General features: G+C 51.9%; 2 protein-coding genes across 2 annotated transcripts in view; both read right to left on the reverse strand.

Annotated features, from left to right (window-relative positions):
* The window catches only part of ARHGEF3 (Rho guanine nucleotide exchange factor 3), a 345442-nt gene extending 342173 nt beyond the window's left edge, over positions 1 to 3269 (reverse strand). Inside the window, exon 1 of the mRNA XM_056129189.1 lies at positions 3234 to 3269. The gene's annotated coding sequence lies outside the window, so the exon portion shown is untranslated. The remainder of the gene's footprint in view (positions 1 to 3233) is intronic.
* Positions 3270 to 18774: 15505 nt separating this feature from the next.
* IL17RD (interleukin 17 receptor D) overlaps positions 18775 to 21920 on the reverse strand; it is a 66055-nt gene continuing 62909 nt past the window's right edge. Inside the window, exons 12-13 of the mRNA XM_056129553.1 lie at positions 19883 to 20783; positions 18775 to 19348 (exon numbers count right to left, since the gene is read on the reverse strand). Of these exons, the coding sequence (XP_055985528.1) occupies positions 19236 to 19348; positions 19883 to 20783 (1014 nt within the window). The 3' untranslated portion in view covers positions 18775 to 19235. The remainder of the gene's footprint in view (positions 19349 to 19882; positions 20784 to 21920) is intronic.

Here is a 21920-nt window from a genome sequence, read left to right on the forward strand (position 1 = left end):
TGTGTGTGTGTGTGTGTGTGTGTGTGTGTGTGTGTGTTCCTTAGTCAGCTCAACAACAACAAACGGAGAGTGGAAGTAGACTCACAAAAATCCAAAGGGAAGCAAAGCTTATCTCTAAACCTCCCTCCCTCCCACACCCCCCACTCCACTAGTAATCTCCCACGCAGGAACTTGAACTGACTCGATACATTAGAATCATTTAAAAAAAAAAAAAGCACTTCATACTCATTCAAGTTTCAACCTGCCATATGAATTATATGAATCAGACAATATTTGTACAAATCATTACACTAATGGGCCTCAAGATTAACTATTTAAAAGATAGTTAGGTTCACAATTAAGAGATTGATTATAAAATGACACAGAAGCATGGAGGGTAAGAACAAAAGGGTAAAAGAAAGAGGCCAGTGTAGTGACAGGGACTTGAACAAGGCAGACCGTGGCCTTGACCTGGCAAAGCCAGAGCTGTTTTCTCTGGAGGCTTTCTGCCTGAGGCCTCCTCTGATAACCTCAGTCTCGGGGGTCCTGATGATAAACCTGGGAAGAGGACTGGACGAGCAGCAGATTGGGGGGCACGGCTCATCTCATTCGAGGTGGGACAGACCCTGTACTTAATTCTCTGCACCCCACATCCCTCCTTCAAATGGAATGGCTGTCGCAAGAGGTAGTGAGTTCCCTATCACTGGAGGATTTGTGCTTGGGTTAAGCAACAACTAGGGAGAGATGTGATAGAAGTGATTTAAACTGCCGGTTGAGCTATGTATACTTTTAAAGGTTACTTTTAACTCAGAACTCCTGACAGTCAGTTCTGTGGTATTTGACTACTCTTAAAAGCTTTCAACCTTAGCTCCCTCTCTCAACTCAGAAAACTCTTATCCTGTCATCCAGGGACATTTTTGGAGCATCTACTAAGTGCAGGGGCCAGAGTTCAGCAGTGAACAGAATAATACATCACCCTCTTGGAATCTCTATTCCCCTGGGTAGGTACAAGACAATAAACCATAAATATATGTGTAAGACCAGTTCAGGTAACACCTTAAATAAAACACAATGGGAAGGCCAGAGAGCTAGTTCAATGGACTAAGCCTAGATTTGATCCCCAACACTGCATGTCCCTCTGGCACTGCCAGGAGAGACCCCCAGGCACCAATCTGGGAGGAGCCAGTTTGGTGAATACCACCAGTTCCAGTTCAAAAACAAAACCAAACCATAATGGGCAATGTACAAAAACTGATACTCTCTACCAGGGTGGCATCTGACCCAAAGGACAAGACAGCGTCACACACCAGAAGCGGCTGTGGAGGAGTGTCCGGCAGAGGGAAGGGCCTGCTGTCCCTTCTCCGCAACTGCCACAACCACCAGCATCTCCTTTTGCCAACTGACCTCTTTATCAGATGCTCCCAAGCCAGAGAGAGCCATTCCCACTGGAAGTGTGCTCAGAACAAGGGCACAATAGAACACCTCTGCACCCTCACTGGCCCTGAGAGAACAGAGGCAACACTGGTGCCACACCCCCTCAAATTGTGCCTGTGTTCTGTGTGGGGTGGGACAAGAAGCCACCATATCCTCATTAGCAGGACCGAGTCCACTTGGTGAAGTGCAGCCCTTTCACAGCATGGTGACGGAAAGAGAATCTTCTGGAAAAAATGATGCACCTGTGTGCATTTCAGAAAGTTTCTAGAACCTCAGAACGTCTGTGTGGTGCCCACCCAAAGAGACACTAATTAGTCTGGAGGCTATAAGGGGGTGTGTTGGGGAGGCAGCCCTGGGAGAGATCGCTGGTGAAAGGAACAATCTGCTGGGAGAGGATGACAGCGGGGGACAGTTGGGACTCTCCAATAGACTCAGTCTGACAGAGAGGAGAGGATGTCAGCCTGTCAGGGGGCCCACAGTCATTTGAGTGAAACTTTATCCACTGCATGGCAGGGAGAAGCATCCAGTCACACCCCAGAGCTTCCAAAGAAGATCCCAGGCCCCATTTCCCAGGAGTGTCCTTGACAAAGGTCATCTCTAATCTCATATTCTGAGTCACATTTTGCACAAAGCTAGTTAGCCACAGGAAGTACAACTGCCAAGCCAGTGTTTCGGGAGTTGAAGGGGACTGCATGGCTACTGGAGAAATGACAAGGGTCCTTTTCAGGAGAAGGCAAGGGAGTAGGACCCAGCCGGCCAGTCCTCTGCGGTGGTAACAGCCTTTGAGACCATGAAGTCAGTGCACACTCTAGACTTATCTGACACCACCCACCACTGTTTCAACACGCACCCCTCCCCTCCACCCTGCAGCCCTCGAAGGTGTGACTGCCTGTGCCCCCACTTGACACCTGAGGAAACTGAGGCACACATAGGTGAAACAACTTGTCCAGATACTCTGTGAAGACCAATCCACATACCAAATTTCTCCTCTTCCAACACCCCAGAGAAGAAAGCGGGGCTAAGTCGAAGGCGGAGGCAGAGGAGAGGCTTGAGGAGACGTTTCTGCCAGTGCACACGGGGACAACTACCTTCTGGGTTTTCACATCCTCACCTGGTGCTGGGGCGCACGCAGGTTCCGGCGTTCCGTGGAGCAAGAGTCCTCAAGGAACCTGTGTCTCAGTCTCAACCACGTTCAAGCAGGAGATGAGGGCACAGATAAGTGCCTCATCCGCACCAAAGCTCAGAGCAAACTATTTCCACCGGGCAGAGACAGCCCCCAGGTCTAAAACACGCAGCCACGGGGCACAGAGGTTCTCCTGGACCCCTGGGCAGGCGCCTGCCTCCCTTGCGTCCCCGGTGCAGCGTGGGCGGCGGTGCGGTTGGAAAGATGCAGCGGCTCAGGGACCTACCCAAGGCCACGGCCCCCCATCTCAGCCGGGACCCTGGTCCACCACAGCCGCCCCAGATGCCAAGCCGCTGCTGCCGCTGCTGCCACTGCTGCGACACAGACCCAGACCCGCAGACGCCCGAATCACCAAGACAGGTGGCGCCTCCCTCCCCGGAAGTGGCTCCAGGAACTTTCTCCCAAGATCTACCAGGGGATCGGGGACCAGGTCTAGGGGGGTGGCACTGTGCCCCCGACAGCTCAGAGAGGCTCGGGTCCAAGAGCCAAGCGCGCAGAGCCCGCTGCGGGCACCCGACCGGGAGGAGGGGACGTTAGGACCGTGAAGGGTTCAGCCCCGGAGGGTCCCGCTGCCCGGGTGCAGCTTCCCGAGGGAGGGAGGGTCCAGGGCAGGGGCTGCTCGGGGGACCGCACTCACCTTGTTGCCGAGAGACTGGAGAGCGCACCCCACGGTGCCGCTGGGCTGCGGGCAACGGGGGTGGCTCCCCCCTTGCTGGGCGGGGCCGGGGGCGGGGAGACCCAGTGGGCCACGTGGGCGGGAGGCGGGCCCGGGACCCCCGCGGGCACCCTGCTGGCCCTGGAAGGGCTAGGAAAGGGGGTGCCGAGAAGAAGAGGGACTGGGCCCCAGGGAACTGCCCCCCACTGCCACAACCTACACCTCACTTCGGCAGGAAGAATTTATCAGGCTGGGGAAGTGGAGAAGGGTCGTAGGAGCCAACTCCTGCGCGCGCGCGCCCACTACCCCAGCCTGGAGGCGCAGGGGTACCAGGGGCTGTAACTGCACCCCGCACCCCCCTCCCGCCTCCCTCCCTTTCCCCTGACTCCTCCCACACTCTCCGCCCCCCACCCCTTGCTTCTGAACTTGACTTGGGCGTGTGGGAGCTAGCCCTGGCCACACTTTCCTGGACTGTGGGGGTGAGGAGGAGGAGGGAGGAACCACAAGCCGAGCCAGGCACTAACTCAGGAGTCGCCCACCCGTGGGCGAAAGCATCATCCCTGCCGAGATAACTTGGGAATCTAAATAGAACAATCTGCTGCGGCTGGCTCGTTTGTCCATTCACCCCATAGAGTAACGCCTACTCTTGGAAGTCAGGAATGAAGAATACCTAGGTACCACCAAGACAAAATTTGAAGAGCAAATTTGGAGAGTTAGTGCCCGGGTAAAGGCCCTCACTCACCTTGTACACAGCCTAAGTTTGATCGCCAGCAGCACATATGGTCGCCCAAGCACCCCTGGTTATGGCCCAACACTCCCCCACCGTAAAAAAAAAAAAACTCCCACAAAACTTGAAAATGCATTGATTGCTTCCCTATGACAGGCTGCCTTTTAGGTGCTTGGCCTATGTAATATTCCAAGGTTATTGTGAGGCTGGGAGCGGTACAGCTGCTTCTCGGGTGAAAAAAAAAATTACGCAGCTTAGACCCGTGAAAGCGGTTTCCAGGTCAGAAGAACATCAACCAGCCAAGGTCCAAGCTTTTGCCTAGCTGAGTCTTCAGTAATAGGCAGGCCTGGCTCCAAGTGGACACTGAGTGTGAAGTGCTCCCATGCCTTCTCCCAGGAAATGTGGTGGGGGAGTTCCCAGGAAGCAGTCAATGTGCTCTCCATCTTCCAGCCCCAACTCCGTGTCCTGCACACAGTGTTCAGAACTGGCTCTGGCTCAGTGGAGACTTCCTCCACCGGGACACGTCACTGCCCAAGGCACTCAGTCTCCTAGCACTGGGTGGCTGCTTCCTGGCTCATAGCCCACCTTTGTGGCCAGAAGCCGGGTGACCCGAAGCCAACAACAAGCCAACTTTCATTCCAACAACAAATCATTCCACTGCTGTTTTAGGGGGAAGCTTTGACCCCCGCCTTAGTACCTCATGACCCATATTCATTTCCTGTTAGGGACACACCGCCTCCCCTCTTAACTCTATTTCCAAAGGCAAATGTCCAGTCTCCTGGTCCTCCTTCATCCTAAGTCCTTCCTCCATTTTGTGAAAAAATCCTCCCTCTCTGTTGATAATCCTGTCCACTACTGAAGGATAAAGGGCTTCTACTCCCTCATGAACCCAGAGAGCTCAGTGTGCACTCAGAGCCACCAGCCAACACATGACCCCATCAGCCTTCTCAAAAGGAGCCGTTTCACCTCCCTTAGATTCCTTTGACACTTATTGTAATGACTTTCCATAGACTGTCAGGTTCTGGAAAACTACAGGGACTGCCACCCCTACAGACAGGATCCATGACCTCATGGAGATCATGGCTGATCAGGGAACATTCAGACACGAGGCAGTGAAGGCGCGGGACGTGGCAAAAGACACACCAGAAGGGAGTGCTGGTCCAGATTCAGACACGGGAAACTTTCAGTGAGAAGTGAGTGTTGGCTGGGGGCAGGAGGGAGAGGAGGAGGTGTGGAAGCCCAAGAATCACTGTGGAGAGCGGCAGGTGCGGGGGTGGGGGTGGGGGGATGAGGCCAGAGGAGCCTTTATAGCCATGGTGAGACACCAGGCTTCCACCAAGGGAAGAGCACAGATGGGACCCGCTGGTGGCAAATGACCAGGGATGGTGGGAGGTGTCCGTGCCTGCAGCCCAGGTTCTGTACACCTTCCGTTGTTATTGAAGGCAAACTCCTTGGTTTCCTTTATATTTCAACACCGGGTTTCGAGAAATTAGAATAGGTCTGTAGGTAGACTATATAGACCAACATCAATTCACTTAGGGATCAGATAGTACAGTGGGTAAGGCATTTGGCTTGCATGTGACCTACTGGTTTTGATGCCTGGCATCCCATATGGTCCCCTAAACCTACCAGGACTGATCCCTGAGCACATCAGGTATGGCTCAAAAGCAACCAAAAAGAATCAATCCACTTCTTTTACAAAATCCTATATCCTCTCACCCACATCCACTCCATGCTTGGCCCTGTGGGTATGAGTGAGGGTGAGGGATCTCCTGGCTCCAGTTCAGAGTCTTTTGGGGAGGGGAGTGATAGTACAGCAGGCAGGCTTACATGTAGTTGACCCAGTTTCATTGCCAGCATCCCATATAGTCCCCAAGCACTGCCAGGAATAATTCCTAAATGTAGAGCTGCATGTGTTCCCAAAATAAATAAACAAGTCTTTTGGGAAGGAGGGACAAGAGAGATAGTACAGGAGTTAAGTTGCTTGCCTTGCATATGGTCAACCCGGGTTTGATCCCCAGTACAATACATGGTCCCCCAAGTACCTCCAGGAGTCACCCCTGAGCTCTAGAGGGTAAGGTCCAAAGACAAAGTCCACTGGAGAGGGCTTGAGTGAGAGCTGTGCAAGCTGAGAACCTGCTGTGTGCAGGAGGCTTTGATTCAATCCTTGGTACTAACTGGTCTCCTGAGCACCGCCACCAGTGACGCCCAAGAACAGAACCAGAAGTCGCCGACTCAGAATTGCCAGGAGTGGCCCAGCCCCTCCAGAAAAAGAGTCTGTTGAACCTGAGAAGTAGCACAGCAGGTAAGATGCTTGACCTGCATGCAACTGACCAGGAGTTGATCCCTGGTACCAAATAGGGTCACTGCCAGGAGTGTTCCCTGAGACAGAGCCAGGAGTGATCCCTGAACACAGGCAGGTTTTCCCCTCCCTCATCAAAAAATCAGGACTAGGGGAGAGGAGATCCACCCAAAGGGAGCCTCTTGGAAGGGGTGGGAGGAAACACAATGTTTCTACATGTGGAGTTTGGAAACTGTGGAGGAGCCAAAAATCACTGATGACCTTTTGTCCCTGAAAGAGTCCATTCATGAGACCCGGGTCCAGAACCTCATCCAATTTTCCGAACTGTGCAGGACAGAGAGAATGGGATTGGGGCAGTCACCTCACTACATTCTCTGTGGAGAGAGCTGAGGTAACTATAAGAGGGGACCACCGTGGCCTGTGGCAGTGATGAGGCTGTGACTGAGAGTAGGCAGGAAAGCAACAGTGAAGACTTGGAGTGCAGGTTGTCAGGGAAACTTGTGAGAAGACACCAACGCAGGGCCAAGGGTGAGAACATGAAGATCACTTTCCCAGACACCGAGCCCCATAAACCTCGACTCTTGTGTCCCTGTGCACTGGAGACCTTCTCCCAAACCAATGCAGAATAGACTGAGAGGCTTCAAGAAGTAGGGGGTGTGTTACCTCTCGCCATTTCCTATGTTTCCAGAAGTGCCAGCAGTCACACGCACACAGCAAACCTGCCACCCACTTAAAAATTTAACTCCAGCTCTATCACCCCATTAAAAATTTTGGACTTTCCGGAGTGCATGAGGCCGCATGACATGTCAAACACTACAACAATGACAAGCCAGCAGTAGCACACCAGATTGGATGGGATGTAATGTAGAAGGTAATCAATCTTGTTTAACAAAAAATAAACGCAGAAGGCTTAACCTGTGACAACATCTTAGTAATCTCTTACACAACTTAATGGCTCCATGGTGAGATACAACAATCTTTACTAACTTTCTTCTAAGGAAATAGTTTTTGGTCATTCTGTTAGCAAATTATTTATAATAAATGATATAAAATAAATCACTGAGGGTCTGCTATGGGGGCAGGCTCAAGGCATGGTTTGGAAAATTGGAAATAATGATGGCGGGAAGGTGCAAGGGTGGTGGGGTTGGGGTTGGAATATTGAATGCCTGTAGCCAATCGTTATGAACAGCTTTGTACAATAAAATCACACACACACACACACACACACACACACACACACACAAAATAACTGAGAGCTGTGAAGAATAAGACAAACACCACGGGCTCACCATGCAGATACCCAGCACTGTATGTGTATCATTTTCCATGTGATCCTTTCCTCTGTCATGAGAGTTGACAATATGACAGTGTTTTGTTTGTGGGCAGGAGCCACACCCAGAGGTGTTCAGGGGATACTAGTTCTAGCAGTGCTTGAGGGTCAATCCTATGGGTACTGGGGTTCATGGGGTGCTGGGATGAAGTTATGGAGTCCCACGTGCAGGTCCTGCCTCCAGCCCTTTGAACCATCTCTTTGGCTCCTATAATGAGACGATACATGACCTTGTGTTGGTCTGTTGTACAAACATATTCTCTTTTGATAATCATCCTCTCAGTTCTTCATTGCTGCCTCCTTTCTCAGTATTCCGGGATGACACTTTTACTCAAATTTCTGACACTGCCTATGACATAACCCTATAAGCGAAATTATTGAGCGGGCCATCAAATCTTCTGCTCATTGTGATGGAAAGAGGAGCAGAAGTGCTCTTGTTTGAACCTTTGTGTTTGCCTGGTGTGGAACAGTACATTAAAAAAGCAACACTAAGCCAGGCAACCTCAGCCAGGGGAAAGTGACATCTGGTAGGGATCAAGGCTTCCATCTTACTGTTCAGGCCTAAGCAGTGCTCTGCAACAGCCAATGAAGGCTTTTTCCTGCACTCTGAATCTGTCTGAGGACAACCTGAGAGGCCAGAAGGGGTCTTTGAAGTAGGAAATACCTTGACGGTCGGGTGGCGGGGGACATTGGGATAAAGGTGGAGGGATCCCCAGACCATGGTAGACATGGTATAGCAGCACTGCAAGTATTAAAGCAATAATATGGGGGGGGAGAGCTGGAGAGACAATGTTGCAGGTAGGGCATTTGCTTTATGTGCATATCTGCCCCGGGTTTGATCCCCAGCATCACATATGGAGCCCACTGCCAAATGTAATTCCTGAGTGTAGAGCCAGGGTGTAAAGCCTGAACATCGATGGGATGACTCCAAAACAGAAACAAAACAAAAAACATAATATTGGTTTTGGGGTCAGAGTGACAGTACAGTGTGTAAGGTATTTGCCTTGCATGCAGCTGACCTAGGTTCAATCCCTGACACCCTGTGTGGTTCCCTGAGCACCACCAGGAGTGATCCCTGAGTGTAAAGCCAGAAGTAACCCCTGAGTATTACTGGTTGTGGCCCAAAGACAAAAACAAAAACCCACACTAGTATCGGCTGTATTGTAAAGATGATAATGTTTTTAAATTTTCTCAATGCAAAGAAAACAACTTTTTTTTTCTCAATGCAGTGTGGACCCTGCTCTAGGTTTGCCAAAATTCTTCAGTCCCCAGCAAGGGGAAGTGGAGTCCTGGCAGGCACCTACCCCTAGAGAGAACTCTAATCCACCCCATCAGGACCCCAACCCATGTCTCCCTCCAGGACTCCGCTCTCCAGGTGGGACAGAACCCAGAGAGTGAGAATCTTAAGACCACACGAGCCCTTTGGGGGAAGGAGGAGGGGGGCTCAGTGGCCCCCTCACTCACTGTGGTGATCATGCTAAACTTGTGTCTTCTGCTTGGGGAAAAGCGTTGTCAATTTGTTAGTTCCTGTGACTTCTGGCCTGAATGAAGGTGAGATAAGTGTCAATGTTTCTGATCACTTGCCCTGAGCAGATACCTGTCCACTGCTTTATCCCCCATAGCCCCTAAGACAGACAGGTACATCTCTACCCCCACCAGACAGATGAGGAAACTGAGGAAGAAGGAGAAAGCAGTTGGCCCAGTGACAGCTCAGTGGCCCTGCTGGGGTTTGCACGCTGGTTAAAGAATCTGAATCCAGCCAAGAGGGAAAGCCTCTGCCCGTGAGCAAGAGTGCCATCCTCTGACCAGCCTAGCTGACTGCTTCCAAAGGCTTATATCAGGACCTACAGGGTTAGAAGTCAGGGAGGATGGCAAAAGAAGGCTGGGGAGAGTGTCTGAAAAAGAAGAAAGGGCCTATGCAGAGGCCCCGGGCTGCCCTGAACACCACCAGGGATAGCTCTGACATGATGAATAAGAAAGAAAGGGACACAGCGAGAAGTCCAGGAAGGTCAGTTAAGAACTTTGGGCTCAGGGTCAGAGAGAGATAAGAAGGTAAAGTGCTTGTCCTGCACATATCCAACCTGGGTTTGATCTCTGGCACCCCATATGGTCCCCTGGGTCCCACCAGGAGTGATCCCTGAGCACAGAGCCAGGAGCACAACCTGTGCAGAACCCTGAGCACAGCCAGGTGTGGCCCCAAACCTCCACTCTCCAACCCCCCGAAAAACATCCTCAGACTTACCTTCAGGAGCACTGGCAGCTTCTAGGAGGAAAAACACATCTAAACTGATGGGCGCCTGTGCAGGCCGCTGCCAGCTGCCCTGCAAAACAGACTCCTGGGAGACACGAATTTCACTTGGTTACCTAGTCTCTCTGCTACCTCAGATTAGGACTGAAGCAGACACTCGGGGACACCGTTACCCTTTCTTCAAATTTGCTTTTGGGCTGTACCCAGCAGCCCTCAGGGACTACTCCCAGCTCTGTGCTTGGGACCATCTCCCCATGGTGGATGGGATGATGCAGTGCCAGGGACTTACCTGGGCCTTCTGCATACAAAGCATGTGCTCAGCCCACTCTCTGGAGATCCCACTTGATGAAGAAACACTTTCCTGAATTTTCCCAGGGGTGGGGGGGAGTCACATCCCATTGCCAGAGGGTGCTCACCTTGTGTCAACTCTTTCCCCGCAACTCTACCAGGTCCCACAGTCTTCCAAGGGGCTCAGTAGGCACTGAGCTAATCCTCACTTTCTAGATGCAGCATCTAAGGTCTTAAGCAAGTCCCCTGCCCAGAGTCCCACAGAAGGGAGCAGACCAAGGATGCTGAGAGGGCTCAGTGGCTCAACGGTCACCTTGCACGCTTGAAGTCAAGGGTTGGGTCTCCAATTATACATGTGCTCAGCATGATCCTGGCAGTTCCCTCTCTCTCTGCTCCCTGTGATCCCCAGCACGGCATGCAATTTTCAGTGACACTGCAGCAAGGTGCTAAATGCACGATGAATAAAGGGTGTAACCCTGGTGAGCCCCACAATAAAAAGGACATGCAGATGCTGCAGCGAGCTGTGAGGGCCTGGCAGGCATGTGAGTACCATAGCAGCCCAGCAAGTATTCTCAGAACCTTGGCAAGTGCCACAAAGGAGTATGGCCACGGCGAGCTCTATAACTAAATGTACAGCATCACAACCTAGCATGGGGCTGACCCCAGAGTCAACACAATAATATCACCTGAGATAAGGGAAGGGGTGACCCAAATAAGACCAAAGAGCTAACTCAAAGGGCCGGGGGTACCTACACCTGTGGGAGCTCTAGGTTCCATCCCTTGTACCGCCTGGTCTCCCTAATACTGTCAGTAGTGCCTTGGCCCCACCCAAAGTTAAGTAGCAGATAAGATCTAACTTCAGAGTGCCTGAGATCAGAGTCCTAATTTAATCATAATCGTAAACATAATAATAACTTCAGCAATGATAATGTGTGATTATGCATGTGTGCAGGATATTCAGCTCCAGGGAACCTCAGCAAGCAAAAGTAGACAGGACATGAGCAATAGTACAGTGGGCGTTTGCCTTTCACCAGGCAATCCGGGTTTGATTCCTGGCACCCCATATGGTCCCCTCAGCCCCTGGGCGCAGAGCCAGGAGGAAGTCCTGAGCACCGCTGGGTGTGGCCAGGGAACAAAACCAAAAAAAGCAGGTAAGTGTATGTGTGTGTGCTGCAGCCTGGCGGGCTCTGGCCTTTCCTGGTTGTGAGATCTCTGTCCCCGGGTCAGACAGGGGCTGGAGGGAAATGTCTGCAGTGTGTCTCACAGTTGACACTCGCCTCTCCCGGGAACGCTGCTGCCTGCATACCTCCTTCTGGAGGGTGAAGTCTATACCCCACCCCACCCCAACTTGTGAAAATCGGAAAATTCCCCTAACCTCACGCTGATAGTGGGGTAAAGAGACAAACCCTGCTTTGTTCTTCTCCAGAGTGGGGTGCAGTCTCTCACACAGAAGCAGTAAATTCAGAAAGAAAAACAAAAGTGTCTGTATCATGGCTCAAAGGCCAGCAGGCACAAAGGAGCCTGGTGAATGGGATGTTGGCGGGTCTCAGAGGGTGTACACATTGCCGCAGAGGCTGAAGGACCACTACGAAGAGGCCTAGTTACTGTCTTGATTAATGCTGCAAGTGTAACCCCTTTCACCCCAGGCCCCATCCCGTCTCCAGCTGGGCCAGCAAACAGGTGTGTGGCAGAGAACTGAGCAGACAACTGTCTCCTCTGAGCAAGCCTCAGCCATGGCCAGCCCCTGGAGTGGGCAGAAGCAGCCCAGTCTCTGCAGAGCTGTGCTCCTTCCAAGCAGAGCTGCTAATACCTTGTAGATCAACGCACCTCATTTTATCATCCCCACAGCCCTACACGGAGAGTCTGAGTCTCCGCGTGAGGCTCTGGAGGGTGACTAGCCCCCGGCCCTGGATGTAAGAGGTGGAAGCAAGAAGGGGCAGGAATCAGGGTTTCTTGCCGCATCCCCAGCACATACTTCAGGCTCTCAAATAAATGCCAGGTGAAGGCTAAGGCACATATTAAATGCGAGGGGCTGGAAAGATAGTACAGGCATTGAGGTACTTGCTTTGCAGGCAGCTGACCCTCATTCAATACCCACCGCCACATCTGGTCCCCTGAGCAGAGCCAGAGAAAGCCCCTAGGCGCTGTTAGGCACTCCGTATAATTACATTACAAATGTGAGCACGGGGGCCACAGAAATACAGGGCAGGCAGGGTGCTTGCAGGCTGGAAAATGTATGTACGAAGGCCCCAGCATGCCCAGGAGAGCAATGATGCCTTTTGTCTTTTCTCTCTACCTGCTTATAATGCAAAAGGAAAGGGTATATATATATATATATATATATATATATATATATATATATATATATCTCACACACATATATATCATATATATATATAAACCCTACCTGCCCTGCTATTACTGTGGCCCCTGTGCTCACATTTGTAATATATATCACTGTATCACTGTCCTCCCATTGTTCATCGATTTGTTCGAGCGGGCCCAGTAACATTGTGAGACTTGCTACTGTGTTTGGCATATCGAATACGTCACGGGTAGCTTGCCAAGCTCTGCCGTGTGGGCGAGATACTCTCAGTAGCTTGCCAAGCTCTCCGAGAGGGGCAGAGGAATCGAACTCCGGTCGGCCATGTTGGCCGCACGTGCAAGGCAAACGCCCTACTGCTGTCCTATTGCTCCAGTCCTATGCGTGTGTGTGTGTGTGTGTGTGTGTGTGTGTGTGTGTGTGTGTGTGTGTAATGCTCTACAAGGGGAGGTTAGCCTTAGCTACTCTAAAGTTTGACTTTCTAAAATAAAGTAAAATAGAAATCCATGGTGAGACCCCAGAGACATTGATACATCTCAGCAGCTATACAGACTCCACTTTCTAACACAAGAGTAAAAATCAAGGCGTCTCCTACTGTTCAGAAGTCTCCTCAGTTCATTGAAAACACAAGATAAATATTTCATTAGTTTTTTGGGCCACCTCCAGCAGGGTCGGGGGATTGGGGATGGTCATACGGGATACTGGGGATTGAACCTGGGTCCGCCACATGCAAGGCAAATGCCCTACTGTCACTCTAGCCCCTGCAACTGTATTTTAATTAAGTGATAGGATACCAGGTAGGAAAGATGCTTTCCTTACATGTGGGAGCCTAGGGTTTCACTCCAGGCACTAGATATGGTTCCCTGAGGCCTCCATGAGTAAGCCCTGAGCACAGTCAGTTGTAAGCCCTAAGCACCACTAGGTATAGCCGCAAAAGGAGAGAGAGACAGAGGAGAGAGGAGAGAGGAGAAAGAGAGAGAGAGAGAGAGAGAGAGAGAGACAGACAGACAGACAGACAGACAGACAGAGATTCACTTACTTTCATCCCTGTGTTTGTGCCCCCTTGGCCAAGCTACTTGGTTTCCCATTTCCAGAATCTCCAAACTGAAGCTGACTGACAGTCCCTCACACACTGGGATGAGAAGAGTACGCAGCAGAACTAGCCATGCCGATGTTCAAACGTTGTCTGACATCACTTCCTCTCTGGTACTATCAGAAGTTCTCTAGTGCCTTCCACCAGATACTCTCAGGTGCGCCCCTACCTGAGTGGCCAGCCCTTTGCCAGCAGCAACACTGGCAGCAGGGGTAGAGTCTGTCTCTAGCCAACTGTGCAGTCAGGGTGGCGGCTCGAGTCCCAGTTTCCTCTCCAAGTTGCAGAGAAGCTAGGAGATAAGTGAGATGAGTGCATAGAAATCAATAGGCACTAAGCAGTGGCTCTCAGAAATGAGGATTAAGAACAGAGTGCTGGAAAGAACAGCCAATGGCCAGGAAAGATTAAGTCCTGGAGTGCATGCTCTGCACGGGGGAGCCTGAGGTTGGATCCCTGGTACCACATGGTTCCCCAAGCACTGCAAGGAGTGACCCCAGAGCAATGAGCCTTAAGGAGGCACTAGAACCATGGGATGGTTCCACCGCCACTTCCATTGCCATCTCCCAAACAACTCAACAGGAAAAGCACAAGCAGCTTCCTGGACGTGAACGGGAATGATGAAGTATGTGTCAAGGACAGGAGGCTAGAACTTGAAAAATTTCCTCCTCCAAGCAAGCAACAGGGCTCAATTCTACTTTCAAGATCTAAAATCATTGGTACCAGAACAATAGCAGAGCAGGTAGGTGCTTGCCTTATACACAGCTGACCTGGGTTTGATCCCCAGCACCACATATGGACCCCTGATGACAGGAGTGATCCCTGAGCACAGAGCCACAAGCCCTGAGCACTGCTGGGTGTGGCCATCCCCACCGCCACCAAAAAGATCCAAAACCGCTTGTCAGGCCAGGGCCGGAATTCTGGGTCCATGCTATTTCTGAGCCTTTTTTATCCCTTCCTGGGTACATGCAGTTCCTGAGCACTAAGCGGAGCCAGTGAGCACGTCCCACTCAGAATGTCTGTCTCTGAAGGGTCAGCATTCTGAATTTCAGTAACTCCTTTCAAGTTTCTATTTGTTCTGGGAATCATGGTTGTGGTTGTTGTTGCTGTGGATGTGTGTTTCTACTCCAGATGCCAGGCAAGGCAGCAGGCACCGACCTGCTGGAGGGTGAGGCTGAGGACTGGGAGGGCAGGTCCCTTTCCTTCTCCAGGGGCAAGAGGACCCCAGAACCGTCCCTTCCTGGACACAGAGGCCTCCCACAAACACCTGAGAATGCCAGTTGTTCAAGAGGCTGGAAAAACCATCCAGAATCATGAACGACCACAATCTTAGGACAAAACATTTTATTGGATAGAGAAATTCTAAAGTACAAAAACATTTTGCCAAAGTTGGGCATGAGCTACTGCCACCTATTTACAGGTATGTACAAATCAAGTAAGGCATCGGCGTGTAGAAATCCAGCGAATCGCTGCAGTCCCAGTGCTTGTGATGCCACCAAAGGCCACCAAGGTCCAACGTGCAGATGAAACACTTGCTGTGGCACATGCCACCGTGTCCCACGGGCGCTCCAGGGAACAGGGCGCCAGGGTCAGTCTGCAGTCCACAAAGTAGTCCCGAACACCTGGGCCTGTACTGGCACCTTGTCACTAAATAAGCACTCTGGATTTTTACAAACTTTTCGCTGTTTAGAAACACCATGTTTTTTCTTTCTTTTTTTGTCAAGAGAAAATCCTTTTTGTTTTATAACAGATGTCCACAAATGAGTGGAACCCGATGGTTAAGTGTTTTGTCTAACAAATGGAGCAGCAAACTGGGTCTACATCACACATAAACAGATGACGGCTTCTCTGAATCTTCTTGACTTGAATTTTATTTGACATAAACATCAGCTATGCAGCCCGAATGTTTTCTCCCTCTCAGGCTGTGCAGAACACAGTGCTGGGCCAATTCCCAGCCGTGCAACCCTCCAGCCTTTCAAACACACAGAAAAGCTCCCGAGGACTCAGGTCCCAGCAGAGCCTCAGAGAGGAATCAAAGGGCGGCAGGCCCACAGCACCCTCAGTCTCCACAGGCCCTCCCCTCTGGCCTCTCTGCAAATGAGCCCTTAGTCACTGCCTGTCTTGCAGCGGTCAGAGTGAAGGCGGCACCACTTAATAACATTCTGAGTTAGGAATTAAAGGCTAGAGATTAAAGGCCAGGATTAAAGGCTGTATCTAGAGATAGGGAATAGAAAAATAAGAGTTCAGAGTTGGGCAGGGGTGGCAGTGTGTGTGTGTGTGTGGGTGGGGGGGAACCTGATGGAGCTGCCACTCAGAACCTAAGAACTGGTCCTGAGGAGGTGCAGGAATCATCAAATACATCAGAGGAAGAAGTACCGTGTGTTTGACCACAAGCGGGAGAGAAGGGAAACGAGCCATGTATGAATGAGGTCTATTGACAAGGGACGGAGGAACCTTTCCAAAAACCCAAACATGGCCAATAACCCTCAAAATGTATATTGGTGACAACCCCCCCCCCACTTTTTTGCTTTTTTGTCTTTTAGGGCCACACCTAGTGATGCTCAGGGGTTACTCCTGGCTTTGCACTCAGGAATTACTCCTGGTTGTGCTCAGGGGACCATATGGGATGCTGGAGATCGAGTCCAGGTCAGCCACGTGCAAGGCAAATGCCCAACCCGTGTACTATATCGCTCCACCCCAGGTGACATCCCATTTGTAAAAGCATCATTAGATCTGCAGAGACTAAGAGAAGCCAGGCTCATAAGGATTTTCCTGCAACCCTCTCTTTGGATTTCCCAAGGCACCAATGGGAATAAGGCTGGGCAAGTGATGGAAGTGTGAGTCTGAGACAGCAGGGCACTGAAAATTAGGAAGCCCTTGGAAAAGAAAAGCTATGAAGAATGGTTTAAGTGGGTGGGATTATTTATCCTTGAAATCAAAGCACCAGGGGGATGACTTCACTGTGGTTTTTTTCAGATGCACTGAAGGTGACCAGCTGTTCTTTCCTCACTGCATGTAAAAACAAAGGACTGGTTTGAATTTCTATAAGGAAAAACCTACAAAGAACAGGATCTCAATCTCATCTGGTGAAATTAAGATGGACAACTAGCCCTCAATCTTTCACAACGTGCAGACTTCCCTGTCGTCAGCTCCTTGGTCTCCCATGACTCTGGAACATGCCATCAAAAGTAGCAAAAAACTCTCAAGCTCAAGGTCTTTGCATTGAGATCATCCCCATAGTCTCATTCTTGTCCCCTCACCCCCGGACCTAAAAGCCTGTGACTTGGCAAAAACCTTTATCTGAATTCCACCTTATCATCTCCACTGTCCAAGACAATGTGTGAGTTGAAAAATGCAGCTCTGCAGACAACAGATGTTTTGCCTTAATCTGAAAGGCAACTTATCCCCATTCCCAGCAGAAGGGGTGGGGAGAAACAAAACAATAGCACAAACAAGTGAAACTAATACGGCAAAAACCAGGAAGCTGAACTTTTCAACTTATTCTGGGTTAGGCGTGCACACTGCAGTATCCTTACTTGGCACATTTTGCAAACATCAATATTTCAAATTACGTTTCCAAACTCCAAACTAAAACAGCACCTAATGTCTGGACTAGCACAGTTTCCTCTTCCATTTTCAAAATAAAGTTCACTTATGAATGTTTCTGCCCGGTTTCGTGACTCACCTTCCTTTACCCCCACCCTGGTCCCAGCCTGCATGCTGTCCCCGGGGCCAATATTTCAGAGACAGCTTGTTTCACACGCAGAGCATTAGGGACCAATAATTCAAAAGTGGCTCTCACAGTTTCCTCTGGGGGTGCACACCATTTTTTGGTCTCAAGGAGATCACCTCTGATAAATGTTCCAAAGTGAATTTTCCTTGTGAAGTCCAGAACACCTGATCCCCCAAAGAACATAGGGTGGGGGGCTGAAAACGGATAAGATGGTCCCGGATGAGCGAGAGCCGGTGCCTGTCCTGGGCTCCACGAGACAAGTTGAATTTTTTTCTGACACCATGGCTGTTGTGGGGGAGACTGATCCGGCAGTTCACTTTTCTCCCCTTTAGAACAGCTGTGGGAAACTCGATGCCCAGGAACAGACCAGCACGTTTTTCTCCCCAGAGTGAACAGCTGACTTTCTGGAGCTGTGGCACGGCATCTGCATCCAAAAAGCCATGCATGTCTCTTGTCTGCAGGGGCCCGTGGAAGGAAGGGTCCTGCCTCATTTCCAGTGGTCCTACTTGCTGAAGGAGTGGGAACTATGATCCGGGAGTGCTGCTAGGGCGGGAGGTCCACGTCCCAGCGCATCCATGAGCTGGTGAAGAGAGATGCTTCTCAGCCCCTCCGGGCCCAGGGAGACGAGACACGCAGAGGTAAGTGCCAATCGCCAGAGGGATGGGAACACTTGCTTTTACCCTTGGCAAACAGAAATCCTGGCAGGAGACATCCTAGAAATAAGGCTCATGTTTCCTTCTTCCAAAGCTCTAATACCTGTTTTTGGTAGCAGGGCACAAAGAGCCCCTCTTGCACCGGGTAAATTGCACCGGAAATGAAGCACAACTGAACTCACAGGCTGGGAAGAGGGTGGCGGGGTGGGAACGCGGCACTAAAAGACTCAAGAATTTACCCATTTCAGGTTCATCCTCTTGTTTCAGTGATGCCGGAAAACAAATACATCCCTGGGATGGTCCCCTCCTTTCAAACCTTCTTTAAAAGGGGTTCTCATGAGTCCAAAACCAGTTCGAGCAAGCAACTGGCCGTGGCCTCAACACACTGCTGTACTTCAGAGGAATTCAGATCCCCAATATTTCAGACCCAGATTTAGACCAGGGGCCAGTCAAAACACACACAGCAACTCCAGTGACACAGCCTGGGCAGGGATTGTTCTTTTTTTTAAAAAAAAAAAAGCCTCCAGGTACACACGCATCTGAGGTAAGGCAGCAAATGGCACCTCTGGGGCTGGGGGGCTCTGAGCACAGGAGACCCAAGACCCAGAGCTCCGGGACTGCCTGCAGCTGGACCAGCCCATGTCAGAAAGACTCATCTGGAGGGTGGGCCTGGCCCCCCACCTCAGCCAGCAGAGCCGCCTGCTGTGAGGTCAAGACTGGTTTCGTGAAAAGGTCGCTTGGCTACAACCCCTTGACTCCCGGGGCCCTTCTTAATTCCCAGGCCATGGTGGTGTCTTCCTCACCCAAACCCACCTATAGGAACCTCCCCCTCAAGGACGAGGGTTCCACGAAGACTGTCACTCGACTTTTCTGGCTGTCACTGGCACTCAAAGTGCTTTTTCCTCAAAGCCCTTCACATCAGAGAAGCCAAACAGGCAAAGTTAGTGGAGATAAACTAAACCTGGAACCCTCCCTCTGTAGGGCTCTTGGGCCGCCTCCCACGACCTACTTCCTGCCCACATCCCCGAGCTGGATCTCATCCAAGGACTGACCTAACGGGCAGGCCGCCGTCAGACTTCCTGGATGTGCCTTTCAGAGTTCCGTGCGGCTTGAGACAACTGGGAGAACTGGCCAAGGTATCTGCTAACATGCTAAGAGGGTGGGGCCAGGTGAGTGAGTCCTGGCCTGAGTTTCACTCCGTGTTGCCTCCTGGGAGCCCTCAGTCCCCGAGAGAAGACCTGGGACCCGGAGAGGCGGCGGCTAAAGTGGCAATGCTTAGATGCTTCGGCTTCATTACAAAGGGGCCACGGCACAGAGCTCGCCAGTACAGCTGCGGCAACCAGGTTCTGCTTGGCAAGCCCCCGAGGCCAGGAGCTTGGAAGGCAGAGCAGGAGGGTCCTCCTCACCTATGGAGACAAGAGAGGACAGAGGCACGAATCAGCACACTTCCTGCGCTGGAGCAGGGGCTGAACCACAGGGCCCCTCAACCAGCCCCGCCCCCCAAAAAGTGAGCTTCCCTTGGCTGAGGGAAGGGCTTCCAGGGCTCACATGCCTGGCACTAACAGGAGGCGGGAAGTCCTTTCCCTGGGGCCTGTGCAGAGATGCAGTCAACAGTCCAGGCTTCGAAGGCAAGCCCTGAGAGGCCATGAGCAGCCCCTCCACTGACCCTCATCCAACACCCTGGGGTGCTCTGCACGGGGAAAGCCAAGCCTTCCCAGGCACCCGGGGGCTCTCACCATAATTTGTCACCTGTATTCCTGCAGCTCACAGAAGCAAATGCTCCCATGACCTGGGACCAAGGGAAACTACCAATTTACGTGTCCCTTTCCCTGAGGTCCTCCAGCCCATGAGGTCTGCATCCCAATTAGGACACCGGCCAGAGTCCTGGACGAGGCTGCCCTGCCACCGCGGGTGTGCCTGGCTCCCAGGGCCTTACCCACCCAGGCCCGAGGAGGACGACACGCTCTCCGCCAACGAGCACGTTTCTGTCGGGTCTGTGAAGAGTCCTTCCATCAGGGGCAGCGACAGCTCAGACGAGGGCACGGAGGAGTCATAGATGCCCGAGTCCCGAGGCATGTCCGAGGGCCCCGCGGCTTTGACCGCGTGCAGCAGGGGCTGGAGCACGGAACCGCCGTCGGGGCCAGGCCGCACCTCCGTCTCGTGCCCCGGGGAGTGACCCTTGTCGGCCGGAGCCCCCGGGCCGGCCGCCTCAGCCCCCGCTTTGCACATGACGTCGTTCAACACCAAGCCCGAGTCAAACTTCTCCAGGACCGGCTCCCGGAAGCGGAGTGGGGGCGGGGGGTGGCAGGGGATGAACTGCTTCTCGAACCAGTCGGGCTCCTCGTCGATGAGCTGGTGCATGTTGCAGATGGCCACATAGAGGGCGCGGCCGGCCTTGCTCCTGAAGTAGTTCCGCCTGCTGCCGTGTCCCGGGGGTGGGCCCGGCTCGGGCAGCCGCGGGTCGCGGGCGTGCAGGTGCGAGCAGAGCTGGGGCAGGTGGTCCATGAGCTTGTACTTGGTGCTCAGCTCCAACACGCCGGGAATGTCCCCCTCGCAGGAATAGTCGAAGTAGACGGCGATGAACTTGCGGCGCGCGGCCGGAGAGCTGTGCTGGGCCTGGCGCAGCTGTTCAGCGATGGCCCCCACGGCCACCAGGAAGAGCTCCCCCGTGCCCGGGCTGCGCCCACCGCCCCGGTGCTTGTGGCTCTTCTTGTCCACGAAGTACTTCATGCCCTTGGAGCACACCACGATGATGAAGTGGGACTCGCGGATCTGTCGGGTGACCCACGCGCGCTGACCCTCCCTGCAGAGAGTGACATCGTCCCAGAGGTCCAGAGCCACCTGGAATGAGAACGCGGGATGCGGGCCCTCAGGCACTCTGACAGCTGCAGGGCCCGGCACCGAGGGGACAGGTACAAAGGGGACAGGTACGGAGAGGATGCCAGTGAGGTGGACCCGCCCTCGGGCCCTGGCTGGCAGTGCCGGGAGGCACAGCTGCGAGGACCTCTGTCTGGGCGTCACCGGGGCATCAGAGATCACATTCTGTTTCTTCAAACAGTGGTCGACAAAGAAGCTTCATTGGTCTAAAAAATTTTGAAGAGACCAGGGAAATGTTTCAAGGGAAGGAATGCAGACTCCGCATGCAGGAGTCCTGGTTACATCCCTGGAACTGTACGGCACAGGAGTACCAGGAGTTCCCTCCCCAATGGGAAAAAAAAGGGGGGGGGCACAAAATGAAAAGAGAGAGGGGAGGGAGAAACCATTCTACTACACCCAAAATTCAAACCCGTATTGTATGTCTAAACTCACCTATGCAGAAAAAGACTAGAAGGAAATATTGCAAGTATTAAATGTGAGTCCTCTTTCCTTCAGATTGGCATTACAGAACTGTTTGAAAATGTATTATCTTTTCTGTCTTCCAAATGTACAGTGTTAAGTATTACATTCACATTGGGAAGACTGCCCCCACGCATGCCACACCCCCCAACCCAGGCTCATTTACTTTCAAAGCAGAACACTGCGTATTAAAAAGACATCACATCCCACGGGCTACAGTTATTCAACACGCAAGCTGAGTACTCCATCCCCACACCCCTACACCCAGTTTTTCAAGAACCGGGTGATCAAGTATCATACCAGACTTGCGGATACATTTGATTGACGCTAGAGGGCAGCCTCACCACGTGGAGAGAGCCAGACACTCCGGGAGGCCGTTTCAAAGCACAGCAGACCACAGTTCCCACACAATTTCTGCATTGGTATGGAATATAGTGTGCCTTCCCTGAGAGCTTTGGCTTTAGCGCTAAAATGGACACTGCAACAGTACAGAGAAAAACCTACACATTCCTAGCTTAACTCAAGAAAGACAAAAGGTTAAACAACATTCCAGAGAGTAGACTGGAGATTTTGGGACTTGTGGCATTTGACTATCTCCTCAGTAGAGCCCTGTGTGCCCCCAACCCAGAACAGTCTCAAAAA

Source organism: Sorex fumeus, unplaced genomic scaffold (assembly GCF_029834395.1).
Source record: "Sorex fumeus unplaced genomic scaffold, SorFum_2.1 ptg000072l, whole genome shotgun sequence".
Lineage (NCBI taxonomy): Eukaryota > Metazoa > Chordata > Mammalia > Eulipotyphla > Soricidae > Sorex > Sorex fumeus.